This window comes from Urocitellus parryii, chromosome 9 (genome assembly GCF_045843805.1).
Source record: "Urocitellus parryii isolate mUroPar1 chromosome 9, mUroPar1.hap1, whole genome shotgun sequence".
In the NCBI taxonomy this organism is placed as follows: Eukaryota; Metazoa; Chordata; class Mammalia; order Rodentia; family Sciuridae; genus Urocitellus; species Urocitellus parryii.
This window is the reverse complement of record NC_135539.1, coordinates 47,229,977-47,244,321: the sequence shown is the minus strand read 5'-3', so window position 1 is coordinate 47,244,321 and position 14,345 is coordinate 47,229,977. Positions and strand designations below refer to the sequence as shown.

At 40.0% G+C, this 14,345-nt stretch overlaps 1 protein-coding gene across 3 annotated transcripts in view; it reads left to right on the top strand.

The window, feature by feature from the left end:
* Fam107b (family with sequence similarity 107 member B) overlaps positions 1-14,345 on the top strand; it is a 207,751-nt gene that overhangs the window by 181,581 nt on the left and 11,825 nt on the right. Inside the window, exon 1 of one of the 3 annotated variants that reach the window (XM_026410255.2) lies at positions 13,010-13,098. The exons of the other annotated variants lie outside the window; for them this stretch is intronic. Within the exon in view, the coding sequence (XP_026266040.1) occupies positions 13,071-13,098 (28 nt within the window). The 5' untranslated portion in view covers positions 13,010-13,070. Of the gene's footprint in view, positions 1-13,009; positions 13,099-14,345 lie in introns of those variants that run through there. 3 annotated transcript variants of the gene reach the window in all.

Sequence of the window (14,345 nt, the reverse complement as noted above, 5' to 3'; positions counted from 1 at the left end):
GTTCTGGTCTAGGCCTTGCCAACTTCTCTGCAAACTTAGTCATTTCATCTCCTTGAGCCCCAGTTTCCTCTTTTGTACAAATGACAGGTTGGACAGATAGCCTCAGTATTACTTCTGAAATTTCTATTAAGTGCTTTTAAAGATAAGAGTCTCTTCTTTTGAGCATGTTAGTTTGGTCAGTTAGGCTTGGTCATGAATTTTATGGAATTATTATTCAGCTCTTGAAGACAGGAATATTGGAAGCTTTGAAAGCCAGTCCAGCAGGAAGTTTTTTCTGGTCTGTGGTTTCCTTCCTCTCAGGAGTGACTGAGCCTAAACCAACCATATTCCCAGTCCATCCCCTTTGTAGTTTCCTGAAATGAATGGCTGAGGTGTTTCCTTCTCAAAAAATAACATGCAATAAAAGTGCCAGGGGAGGCTTTTCTGTTCAAGAATTTGTGGCTTAGGGATAAGGTGTGATAACTTTTGTAAATTTGAATCCTATGTATGCAAAATAACAATTAAATATTTAAACATTACATTATGTGCAAATTTTGAAGTAATGCAGAATCCAAAGGAATTGATCAAAAGTTGCATAATTTCAAAGACAGTAAACCACAGGGTTTGTAAACTCTTGTTTATGGAATTGCCATATGGCTGCTCCACTGTGGCTGGCAGTAGAAACATCTTACCTGTTAGCTATTCCTAATTGACATGAGAGTTTCTAGTATGGGCTGATATTTAATGTACACTTAGATCTAAACATCTATTTATAACCTTCAAATATGTCAGCCAGGTATTCAATCAGAGGTATATTAATGGTGGTGCTAGTGATAATGCCAAAACAGTCTTCCCACCACCATCACCCTGTAACAGAAGTGCTAAGACACTAGGAAGGAGATCAGATTATACCTGGGACGCACCATGTTCTTCATTTAGCAGAAAGAGTACAGAGCACACTTCCAAACCTGAGAGCTAATGTGGACAGGCCCTACAGTAAAGTGGTTCAATCATGGACTCTGGAGTAAGCTGCCTATGCTGTCACTCATTTGCTTTGTAGATTTCCACAAGGTCCTCAGCCTCTCTGGGCAATGGGTTGATTTAATAACTTCCTCAAAGTTTGTGTGGCACAGGATACACATTATGGAAATAGATTGCTGGGAGCATCCCAGATAGATGATTCAGTAGATCTCATTTTTAGAGAAAGTACTTCTTGCTACACATTTGCTACACATTTACAAATTTGCATTTGACAAATTCCCTGATCCTGGTGGTGCTGCTGCTGCTGGCTCTGAAACAGCACTTTGAATTGCTCTTTGCTCTGCAAAGACACCCCACCACCACAAGACACATACATGCAGGCATTTTTTTTCAAAACAAAGGGCATATTATTTTGGAATCTGGTATTTTTCTCCCACTTAATCTATCATGAATATTTCCTTTTCATAACTTACTCTAATACTATCTGATTTTGATGCTGCATTATATTCCCATTATTTGATATTTAAATATCTTTTTCCATTTTTTTTTACTATCATAATTGCTAGAAAAAGTATTCTTATGCATACATTTTTGTCTATATCTTTGCTTTTATATTTGGTAAATTCCCAGAAGTGGAATTTCCAGGTTTAAGTATATGTACATACACTTTTGCCACGTATTATCAACAGACTCATCAAAAAGGAAGCTGTAAAAATTATCTTCTTAAAAGTACTCTATGAAGGTAGATCCTTAGTTTCTAAACATAAGGGATTGTGGAGAAAAAAATTAACTTTTTTCATGTGTTTGGGTTTTAGTGGAATTAGGCAAGAAGAATATCCATGGATTTTTAGAGTAAAGGCAAAGAAATGTCAAGAAAAGCTAAGGGAGGAGTGATAAGGCTGAACTGTGGCTTGATTTCAGGGTAGATTTTGGGCTTCAGACTTGAAATAATATAATGCTATAATATATAGTCACTGTATGTGATTTTATACAAGGAAGAATAAATACTGCTTTATTTTTACTTATATATATATATATATATATATATATATAATTTGCTATTGCTAGTTCAAGAGTCTGCATTTCTTTTTTATTGATTTAAAAAAAATAAATGACAGTGGAATGCATTACAATTCTTATTACATGTATACAGCACAATTTTTCATATCTCTGGTTGTATATAAAGTATGTTGACACCAATTCGTGTCTTCATACATGTACTTTAGATAATGATGTCTATCACATTCCACCATCCTTGCAAGCCCCCTGCTCCCTCTTTTTCCCTCCTACCCCTCTGCCCTATCTAGAGTTCCCCTATTCCTCCCATGCTCCCCCTCCCTACCCCACTATGAGTCAGCCTCCTTATATCAGGAAACATTCAGCATTTGTTTTGGGGGGATTGGCTAACTTTACTTAGCATTATCTTCTCCAATGCCATCCATTTACCTGCAAATGCCATGATAAGGGTCTGCATTTCTAAAAATGTGTTTCTTGTTTATGATATTTAGGAGGCCCCTGGATTTGAAGTTTGGATTTAATAAAAACAAGTCCACTTTCTGTTTCTATGTGAACCTTCTCTCTAGCCCTGGGTCAAGCAGTTGAGAATCTTCAAGGGGGAGGAGATCAACAGATAAACTGAACTTCTTTATTATCACGATGTTTAAGTGGTAAGGAATCTCAGGGGTCATCTGATGCAGCCTTCTCTTTATACAGATAAGGAAATTAATTTTTTATTTTCAATTGAGCTTCAACATATACAAGTTTTTTGTTTTTTTTTAAAGTTTTTTAGAATCAGTCTTGAATCATCATTGTCTACTTTTTATTTTATTTTTTTCAGAAAGAGATGAGCTTTTGAGAATTGAAGTGGCTGAATGTTTGATGGGCAAAGCAGGGACAGACAGTGAAGCAAAAATAACAAGAATGGCCACAGCTGCCTTGTTCTGCTTGGGGTAATGAGTTGACTTAAAGTGGCCTGCCCTACTCCTGCTGTGGGTCCTCACTGCCTGCCTGTCCCAGTGGAGCCAGCTCAGAGCTACACACCACTCCCTCCATGCTATAGTGTACCCCCCTGAGGCTTCAGAGCCACCTTGGTCAAAGAATAGCTCTCTTCTGTGCCAGTCCTGTGATTTTTAGATTTACTCACCAGTTTCCTTATTGCAATTTGAAAAACTGCTCTCCTCTTTTCCTTCCAGTAAGAAACACATGTCAGTGATTTCTTTGAAAAGCAGCAGCCACTCTAAACACAGACTGTGCCTTTTACCACTGGGTGACACTGTTAGACCACAGAATACTCTACTGGTAGAATTAAGGAGTCCTCAAACTTCAGATTTCATCAAACTACTTTATGTAGGAGAGAGAACTCTTAAATCTAACCTTAACATTAGTCATTTATCACATGTTGTGTGATAAGTGTAACTTATCAGTCTAAGGCAATTTTAAAGCCAATGAGTTTGAAGTAATCAATTATTAATGAGACCCATTAATTGGACAGCACTTCAGTTGCTTAGAGGTTTGTGCAATTTAATGTGCTGCATATTAATGAACTACTGATTATTTCATGGGAATATTTATGCAAGCCAGTGTTCTAATATTTATTTCCCACCACACAACAATCTGAAAAAAAAAAGAAAACAATCTGTTATCTTTGTGTGGCAGAAGACTATTTGCCCATGCATAACAATTAATGTTATAGACTTGTAGTGAGGATTTTATTGAGCTGCCTTATTCAAGAGGGAGTATAAGCTGTTGGTTAGCAAAAGGGGCATTGATTCCCTGTACAGATGTGTAACAAGAAGCATTGACTCTAACTTGTTGTGAGCACCTGCAGGATCAAGTGAGGGCAGGGACTTTGTTCAAATTTAGGTTGTCTTGTTCTGTTCGCAACCTCTTCTTAAATCCAAGGTCCATACTTCTAGACTTGACCTGAGTATTAACTGGTCAAATTCAGTTGAGGAAAACATGATATATAATTCTGAGGATAAGAAATAAGGAAGAGTCAGGCCATCCCTTTGTGGGCTTAATGTGAGTGATGAGAAAAGTTTAAATTTAATTCTAATAGAAGCAGGCTTCAGTGTCCTAAGAGAGGTGTCAGCAACATCTGTAGAGATATAAAGAAGTGATGCTCAAGAGGAATCAGTGAAGACTTCATGGTGGGGGTTATTGTATTCGGATGCACTGAGCTTCAGCCTGTGCTCCATTTATTCCTTACATTTTTACAAATTGCCCACAGTCTGATACGAAGCACCTGGCTGGAGAATGCAGTGGGGAGTAAGACCAGAGGTGCTTCAGCCCCTGCCCCGCCCAGGACTCAGCTAAAGCCATGAGAAATCAACAGCTCAAGTATCTATTAGGTCTTCATCTCCTAGATGTCCTGTACATGAGACTCCGTGTTAGAGCCTTTGGGCACATGATGGAAGTCAATCAGAGGCCACTTCCTTGCTTCGGAGACTCACATCTGTGTCCTTGCAGGGGGATAACACAGATCCACCTGGAATAATATAGTTCACAGGGAAGCGGGGGAGTAAGGAGTCAATCCATGGGTACAGGGTAATATCAAGATTTCATGCAATAGTTCAAGTGAGGGAGATAACCCCACAAGGGGCATGGTTTGTTGAGAAGCAAGCTTTGTACAGGGCTTTCAAAGTGCCTGTGTTTTTCATTGACCAGGAGGAGGGAATTCCACCCAGGTGGAAATGTGGAAGAGAGGTGGAGATAGGGATGTGCATGGGTTTTCTGGGACTGGTTTATTAGAGTAGGGGTTTGTGCTGGAGAGCAGGAGCCACAAGTTTAAAAAGGTAATTGAGGACCCAATGTAGAGAAACATAAAAGGGAGGCCAGACAGTTGAACATTATATCCCCCACTGACAGTGCTATGTGGCTTGGAGGCTTCTGATATGATTAAATTAGGCAGTGCATTGGATTTGACTGAGGGTGCAGCTGGATTTTAAGGAAGGGCCACCAGGAGGATGGAGTTCAGTTAGGATCTAATTGCATGATACTGAGAATTGAAGGGCGTGGGGACGGAAACCCAAGACTCTAGCAGTGGCAAGAGAATGATTTTCAAATACTTTTATGAGAAAGAATTGATGATTTGATTCCACATCAAGGGTGAGGGATAGGACATTGTCAGAGATAACTTAAGTTTGAAATCTGGATGATGATGCTTTTGAGAAAATAAGGAAGTTAGGGGAGCACAGCAAGGGATTATTTCTGACAATGGGAAGATGATGTGAGTGTGACAGAGAAGAGCTTCAGTCTTAGTTTGCCTGAGGTGATCACCACTGCAGTGTCAGCTCAGTTGAGGGGGGGTTCCTGTCCTTTCTTGAACCTGGCTCTCAATAAATGGTGAGCAAGGTGGAGCTCAACTCTTCACATGTTGATTGAGGTGAATGCTTCAGTATGCAGTTTGGAATTTTAGACCCAGAGCTTGGGAATGTGGGAATGGCCTTCATATCTACTCTGGAAATGGGCCACAAAATGGAAGGTGGGTAGAGTGCACAGAATCTCCAGAGGCAAGCCAGAGGGAAGGGTACAGGGCTTCAGACCTATTCCTGGACAACTGAGGCTCTGGGAATGAAGGGGAAGCTTGGGGCAGACCCCAGAGAGGATGGCCAATTGAGCTTGCTTTGAAATCCAGAAGGAGATGGACAACAGCTTCAAGTCCACAATGTGGCTGAAGTGAATGCCACCCATGAAGAGGCTGGAAGCTGCAGAGTCCTGAGGAAGTTCCCCTGGATACAGTTGATTTGGGGAGTGGGACCATGTTCTGCAGGCAGTAAATGTTTGAAGAATGGCATTGTTATTTGTTAGTGATGGAAGTAGCTTTATTTTCCGTCTCTGGCTGCTTCATGGGTCTCAGCCCTTGTGGATAGACCTGAGGGCCAGAAGCAGAAATTTTATATGAAATAACATCTGACTAGCCAAGGGCTACAATCAGCCCCTATCGAGTGGCTGGTAAAGAAACCAAGGCCTTCTCAGGGTGACATTTCTCTAGGTTAGTCCCTAGGCCTAGCCATTTTCCTGAATAAACACAGATGCATTTGTGTGGTTGATTTTAAGCCACCCTGCTTTTGTAATATAGATGGCACTAAAGGAGCTAGACATACAGTACCACCTACATAGGCTTCAGAATCAGCTCCTAAAGGACTGTGACTTGCTGCCTGTGGACAGCTGTGCTGTGTGTCACCAGGGCTGCATGCATGCCGGTTGTCTGGTCACCTGTCTCTGTTTTTGTATAGATGCACTGCTATTGGACAAGGTTAAGGAGCAGTTCTCTCCCTGGGCACTTTGCCCAGAATTAGGGTGTTAGTGCATTCTACCAGGGAATTCTAGAATCCGCCCCGAAACAGAGAGAATATGTATGGTTCATGTCTCATATCCTCAGATGTGTTTGGGTAACTGTACGGAAATAGTCACCAAGGATCAGTCTCTTGCCAGGACAGGGGATGTTACAATTGGCCAAGGGCCCTGAAGGATTTTGTTCACCTCTTAAACCCTTTTTCACTCTGTCTCCTGACCCAGCAGCTTAAGCATACCCAGCTTTCATTTATTGGACCCTCAGCATCACTTCCTTCTGACCAAGCCATGAGGAATGCTTGAGAATGGGTAATGAGGAGGCGTAGGTGGCTGAACTTGGACATGGTGCTCTCTGAAATCCAGTGGGATCTTGGGTGCTTGACCTTGGCATATATGCTCTCTGATCCTCCTGCCATCATCTTACTTTCTTCATAGCCATTGTACATGTATGAGCAGTTTCTGGTTACATGTGAATATAAATGCATGAATAGGATAGAAAATTGGTTTTAAAGATGCTAGTATAGTAAACTTTATGTTTAACATCAAGAGCATGGGATGAGAAGTATAAACTGGTATAGTACACTTTAGGACATTTTATTATCTGTCTGCAGCCCGTTGTGTATCACTTTCCATGGGGTTACATTGAACATTATGCAAAACATAATGAGATCTCCCCTATTGTCTGTTTTGGCCTTTTTTTTAATGGAGTTTTATCAGTGGGTGGCTTAGTTCAGATTTCTCAAGGGACTTTGGAGTTAAATAATGTTTATTGGGTTTACTTGATGTTTGAATAATTTAACTAAGAGTTATTATGATTTTATAGATCCTTCATTCGTGTAATTGCTTTGTGCTCAGGACAATTATTCCCAGTGGATACCAAGACACTAAGAGAAGTGACTATCATCTTGGATAAGAAGACTGAAGCCCAGACATTGGGAGAGTCTCAGGATTCTCCAGGCACTGGCAGGCTCAGGATGCCCACTGTAGTCTGCTTTGGCCTTGCCTTATCAGGGATTTTCTTTTCCTTCTTCCACTTTCTACCTATCTGTCCCTTCTCTGTCATCCTTCTAGGTCCAGATTGGAAAAATGAACAGAGGCCAGGACTACCTTCATCCACATAACTTCTTTGTCTAAAGTAGTAGACTTGCAGTGTATGATCATCTGTTTTGTTAGCACATTACTTAATGGAGAGTTATATTAGTGAATTCATTTGTTGGGATTATTTAACTGGGTTATTTAACCCAGTTTATTAAGCATTTACCATATGGGCAGGTACCATGAATGGTAGATGTTTTCCAGAAGTACTTTAAGTGTTTAAAACAACTCTGCCACTGTAGGTATGTTGGTTCAGGTTCCCATTTGTGGAAATAAGGTTCAGATTAAGTAATTGGTATAAAATGACATAAATGACCTAAGCAGGATCCTATCTGGGATGACTGGTTCTCAAACCTGGCTCATTTTTCCATTAACCATATAACGTCTTGTGGAGGACAGTTTAAGATGGATGAAATCACTAATTTGTAATAATGCAGCAGGAACCAAGTAATTTCTAGGTGGTAATTTTTTTAAAAAAAATAGTTTTAGTTGTTGATGGACCTTTATTCATTTATTTATATGCAGTGCTGAGAATCGAACCCAGTGCCTCACACATGTAAGGCAAGCGCTCTACCACAGCCACAACCCCAGCCCTCTAGGTGGTAATTTTAATAGCTATTTTATGTGAGCTGTATTTATGAAGGTGTATCACACCTACAGAGAAAGATATGCACCAAAAAAGTACCTGTAGATGAATTTTCGGAATGAATGCCCCTGAGTAACCAGAATTCATGTCAGGAAACAGAACACCATACCCTGAGAGTCCCCCTCTTGAAAAGCCTTCCTTCATTATCTACTCTCAAGGTAAACATTATCCTAATAACCAACACTCAAGGGTGTTTTTGCCTATGTTTCAACATTGCATACATAGGATTACCTAATAAATGCTCCTTTGGGCCCTCTTAAATTCAGCATTGTATTTGTGAAATTCAGCTATGCCCTTGCTTGTGTTTTTCACCCATTCATTCTTAACTGCTATATAGTATTCTATTGTTTTAGCACAATACAACATATTCATTCATCGTACTGTCCATGGACATTTGGATTGCTTCTAGCTTTTGTTTATTTTGAAACGCTACTGCTGTAGACATTCTTATAAGAATAAATATTTTGTGCTGCTATAAACATTGATGTGTCTGTGTCCCTGTAGCTAAACTGTGGAACCAACCTAGATGCCCCTCAGTAGATGAATGGATTTAAAACATGTGGAATATATACACAATGGAATATTATTCAGGAATAAACGAGAATAAAATCATAACATTTGCAAGTAAATGGATGGTGTTGGAGAAAATAATGTAAAGTGAAGTTAGCCAATCCCCAAAAAACAAATACTGAATGTTTCCTCTGATATAAGATGACTGACCCATAATGGGGTAGGGAGGGGGAGCATGGGGGGAATAGACGAACTCTATATAGGGCAGAAGGGTGAGAGGCGAAGGGAGGGGGCAGGGGATTAGCAATGGTGGTGGAATGTGATGGACATGGTTATCCAAAGTGCATGTATGAAGACATGAATTGGTGTGAACATACTTTATATACAACCAGAGATATGAAAAATTGTGCTCTGTATGTGTAATAAGAATTGTAATGCATTCTGCTGTCATGTATTTATAAAATAAAATGAATTAAATATTTTAAAAAAGAAGAAAATATTTTAAAGAAAATGCCTTTCTAGCCTCCTGTCCCCATTTTCATGTTACCTTTTATAAGATGTTTTCAGTTTGGGATTGTAATGCTATTATATTACAAAGCTTCTGAAATCATGTCGAGAGGCAGAGAATTCTTCCATCTATTTTCCCAGTCCAGAAGCATGGAATGCCTGAGAGCTTCTCGTTGGAATCAGACAAACTTGGGTTTGAATCCTGGTTTTTGTCCTTCCATGTCTGTAACCTTGGGCAGCAGTAATTAAGTTATTGTTATTAATCACTGTTCATTACCAGTGACAGCACTAAAACCACTAACATTTATTGAAGGTGCACTGTGTGTTAGGCAATGAATTTGTAAGCATTTCTCATTTACTCTTTCTAAAAATCTGTGAGATTATCTGTCATTCCTTTTCGAACTAGTGAAGATGCTTACCCAAGATCACCCTTCACAGTAAGTGAAGAGCTAGCCTGTAGAACCAGTCAACCTAATGTGGAGCCCTGTCTCAACTGTCCACCTCAATTGGAGAAAACAGGGAAGAAGAACCTCTATTCAAGGACCCAGGAGGCTTGAATGGTGGGGAGGAGCTTATGTACACATATAAGAGAGACACTCAGAATGGGCTCCTTTCATCTCATGTCTATAAATGGCAAATACTTTTGGTGTGTGTTTTTACTAACAGCACTGAGTGTCCCATGAGGCATTGTGGCTCCTCCTCATGCTGTCCTTATGACAGCATAGTTGGCATTCAAACTCAGGACACTCAGGGCTTTGCCCATTGCCACCTACCTCATGGCCCCACCTCACCCCGATCAGCTTATCTTGGATATTGGTGTGTGTTCTGACTTCTGGATATTTCTTGTCCTGCGTCTCTTCTTCCTTTCCTATCTTCTAAATATAAAAATGTGCCTTATTTAAAAAATGCATTTTTGGGGGATGAAAAAACTGATGAGAAAATGAATTTGATATTTTCCCAAGAGCATCACTGTTTGACATTTGTACAGCAGCATATGGGACAAATTCGTTGAGAATTCTCTCTTGTTTTTTTTATGTAATATTTTGTTTATAATACTGATTTTTTTTATTGTTGGTTGTTCAAAACATTACATAGTTCTTGATATATCATATTTCACATTTTGATTCAAGCGGGTTATGAACTCCCATTTTACCCCGTATACAGCTTGCAGAATCACATCAGTTACACTTCATTGCTTTACATATTGATATACTCATGTCTGTTGTATTCTGCTGCCTTTCCTATCCTTGTTTATAATGACTGACTTGGGACTGTAGGGTCTCTCCTATAGCAGTAATGGAGCTTGGCAAAGTATGAAAAAATATTTCTTCCCTTATGTGGATTGCTCTGATGGGGCATCTTTTCTAAGCTTTTAGGGGCTGTGGCCCCAGAGGTCCTCTGGGCATTTGTCTGATGCCTTTAGGTGCCACATGATGTCATAGTGTACTGGTCCAAGGCTGAATTTTTAGGTTTGCCTCAAGGCCAGGCAGGTCGGGAATTTGTCAGCTGAAGCCAATTGCCTTGGGAGAAATTCCTATCTTTAAATTCATTCTCCTGCCTGTCTAGAAACTCTGAGTACTGATGGAGATTGCTTTGGATCCAAGAGTGCCTGCCCTTTTTCAGGCTGATGCAGGCCTGGAATTTACCAGCCTCCAATTCTAAGTATCTTGGGTTTCTTGAGGTCTTGCCAGAGGATGCCAGAATCTCCTAGAGACAGCCTGGGAAATAGATTCTCTGCAAGAAATCCTTGGAATACTTTTAATTTTTCATGAGTTGTAGCAGTTCAAAAATATTCAGGGCTGGGGCTGTAGCTCAGTAGCAGAGTGCTTGCCTAGCATGTGAGGCACTGAGTTCAATCCTCAGCACCACATAAAAAAATAAATAAAATAAAGGCATGCTGTTCATCTATAATTATAAAATAATATATTTTTTAAAAAAAATGTGTTTAGTCTAGACTGGTTGTAGTACACCTGTAAATTGTGGGCATTGCTATAGGATAAATGGCTTTTAAACAGAATTCAAGTATGAATGCTTCCAGGGAGAATTTGGTTTTTAATATTTAAGTAAACATGAAAATTACCATAATCTCTGTTCTGATTTTTAAATCTCATCAGATTAGCTTTCAAATTTTATCTGTTTGACATAGAAATATGCAAGGATAGAGCCAAAGTAATATGATGGGGAAATTGTTGCAATGTGTTTATGAGCCCAGTTGTGAAAGTGTTCAGCAGACCTGGGAAGCAACCAAAATGAAATACTTGGGGTAGGCATAGAGCTGGGTCCAGAATGAACTTTGAAAGAGAGTGGGGGAAAAAAAGCAAAAACTCAAAATCCATCTGTTAGGATGGGATTTCTTGATCCTTTGGGCTAGCCAAATTTAGTAATGACTTTCATTTGCAGAACTTAAAAGCATAATTCTCATCGGGTGGCGTTTTAGGCATGCTATTAATATTTGCTAAAATGCAATTCTGTTGTTATTCAACTGCTTAAAATCTTTCAGGGAGTTCCATTCACCTCCCCACAGCATAAAAGGCCTTTTTTTTCTTGCTACACTCCAACACCCTCGCTGGAGCCATTAGAACCATTAGCCATGGAATGGAGCATCTTGATAGTGTGATAAACCTTTTTGTGCTTTTCAGCAGTTTCTTAGGTTTGTAGCATGAATGTACCTGGGAACCATTGAGTTTACCAGCCAGAAAGTCTATGGATATTTCAACTGAACTTGTGTTTTTGAAGAATCCAAGGCCTAGAGAGAAATAGTTTTGTATTCAAGGTTACTGAGACCTCTAAATAAAACATTTGATGGTGTTGGTGACATAGCTTGGCTAGTAATAGCTTCTACTTACTGACTGCTCACCTATGTCTTCTGTGTCAGGAATTATAGAGAGTACCTACATATATATTTCAATCAATTCTTGCAGTAATATTCATTGTAAAATGGGGAATTAGGTTCAAAGAAGGTAAGCTGTGTCTAAGATTTTGAATCAGTTTTATTTCTCCTTCATTGAGCAGACCCTGGTTTTCTTTCATTGACTTGATACTTTTTGAAAAGTTACTTTATAGATCAGTGACTTGGCCAGTAGAGTATGACAATAAAGTCTTTGTGCTTATTTCTAGGAGATGTTTCATGTAGTAATACCACTTTGAAAAGTGCTTTCACCTCCAGGTTTTCTCTGTCATCTTTCCTCTCAGGCTTCTGGATTACTTGATGCTCTGTGCAGAACCCTCTGCCTGGCCTACCAGCCCTTTCAGTGCTGTACTTAGTTAATATCCAGGCAGCTCAGGGGCTCCCTCTACTGGTAGTTAACCCATGTCTTTGTTACTTTATTGAAGTAACACACTGAACAAATACAAGTGGTTTAAGAATAAAGGTGTAACCAGAGTGGTCTTTGTGGTGAAAGGGATGGTAAGATTTATGTTCCAATCCTGAATCACAAGGTGGTAATCAATGAGTACCAGGAAAAGAGAACAAAGAAAATTCCATTGTTGTTAGAGGCTGGATAGTTTAATTACTGGAAGAGCTGACATTTATCTGGATTTGAAAGGACACTGAGATTTGGCTTTTGGAGATCCAGGAATGGAGCAGAAAGAGGGTGATCATGCATGCTGGAGGGAACAGAGCTCACAGAGGCATGCTGGGAGAGTGAGGGAAAAGGATTCAGAGGAAACTAAATCTAAAGTGAAGTCAGAAAAACATCAGTCTGTTCACCACCTGCACTGCAGCCATCCTGGGCTGAACCTCTTCTGGAGGGTTGTGCTAGCAGCACCCTGATTCTTTCCCTGCCTTCCCTCAGTCTATTCCAAACCCAACCACTGTAGCAGTGACCTTCGGAGACAATCTTCTGTTGATTTGGTGTCATGGAGATTATCTGTGCGTTAGAGCTGAGAAATAGGACCTTTTATGGAACCTTGTAGCCACCTTTGTCTAATGATTAACTAGAATGAAATTGCTGTTGACTTTTTAGACCACTGACTGCTTAGAGGTGTGTGTGGTGCATTTGAGGTTTAAGGCAAGGAGCAGGGGACTGTGGACTGCATATTGGTCAGGCTGGCTGAGATGGGTTCCCTGACTCACCATGAACAAGGTTTGTAATTCTCCACTTGGTTAAGGTTGCATACATTCTCCGGTAGACTCTAAGGAATGTTTGGTGTAATTTGTCACATATTCCTTATCCTTCAGTAATTTTGAGTCTTGATATATACAGTGATATAAATATTTAAACAAAAGATGTAGCTACAGTTCTTCTATAATTGACTTCCTCTTTGGATTTTTATTTGCTTTATTTTCAAATTGTTGGTATAAAAATATAAAACATTACAGTTTGGAGGAGAAACAGGTTTTGAGATGAGAGGACATTGATTTTAGTTTTAGCTTTATGCTGCTGGCAATATAAGTAGGCACAGGATTTAAATTTTATTTCCCCATTTTGTTTTCTGTTAAGTGAATGTTCTAGTTCTTTTATTTGTAAGGTCGTTGCCAGAAACAAATGTGGTTTTGTACCTGCATGTGCTGTATCCAAAGCTCTCTGTGATTGCTGACTGCCGCTTTGTATAGTTTCTAGTCAGATGTGTTAGGAGTCCAGTAATGTCTAGAGACACTTCAGGGATTTGTGGAGACTTCGTTGGTGTCTTTGGCCCTGCTTTAATTTTAGCGGCTGCTGCTGCCTGTGCTTTTTTATTTTAGTTGCAAACATGTCTTTGCTCTCTTCTAGTGTCTCCCACCCTCGAATGTGCTGGAGGCCAAGGATATACAACCTGCCTCCCCTTGTCCCTTCACTCTGCCCCCACCTTTCTTCTGTCACACACTTATCTGTGTGCTTGTGGGCCACCTCATTGGCGCCGACTTGCATTTAGGAGCTCATCCATGGAGGAGCTCCTTTTTAGTACAGATTTCATTTAGTTTAACATTTATTCAGTGCCTTGGTTGGCCTGGGTATCTAAAATTCTGGGGAAGAAGTTCTTGCCCTGGCAGAGGACAGAAACCTGTGGTTAACCTGTGTCAGGATGCATTTTGTGACAGAAGTACACATACGCTGCTGTTGGTACTAGTGGGGAAGGTGGCAGTGTTGGGTGTGAGCTGTTCGGATGTGCTTCTCCTCCTCCCACGCCTTCCTGTATTCTCTAATCATTCTTCTATCTATGGGAGTGGAACTAGCCAGGCAGTAAGTAATTGTGTACCATGGACTTTGTAGAGAGTCTGTGTAAAGAGGCCTGGTATCTGATTTTCAGTTTGGAAGTTGAAGTCACCACACCTGAACAGAAGAGCATAAATAGCATTGTAATTATCATGAATTACTGGCCAGGTTTGTTTTGCAGGCAGGGGAGCAGTTAT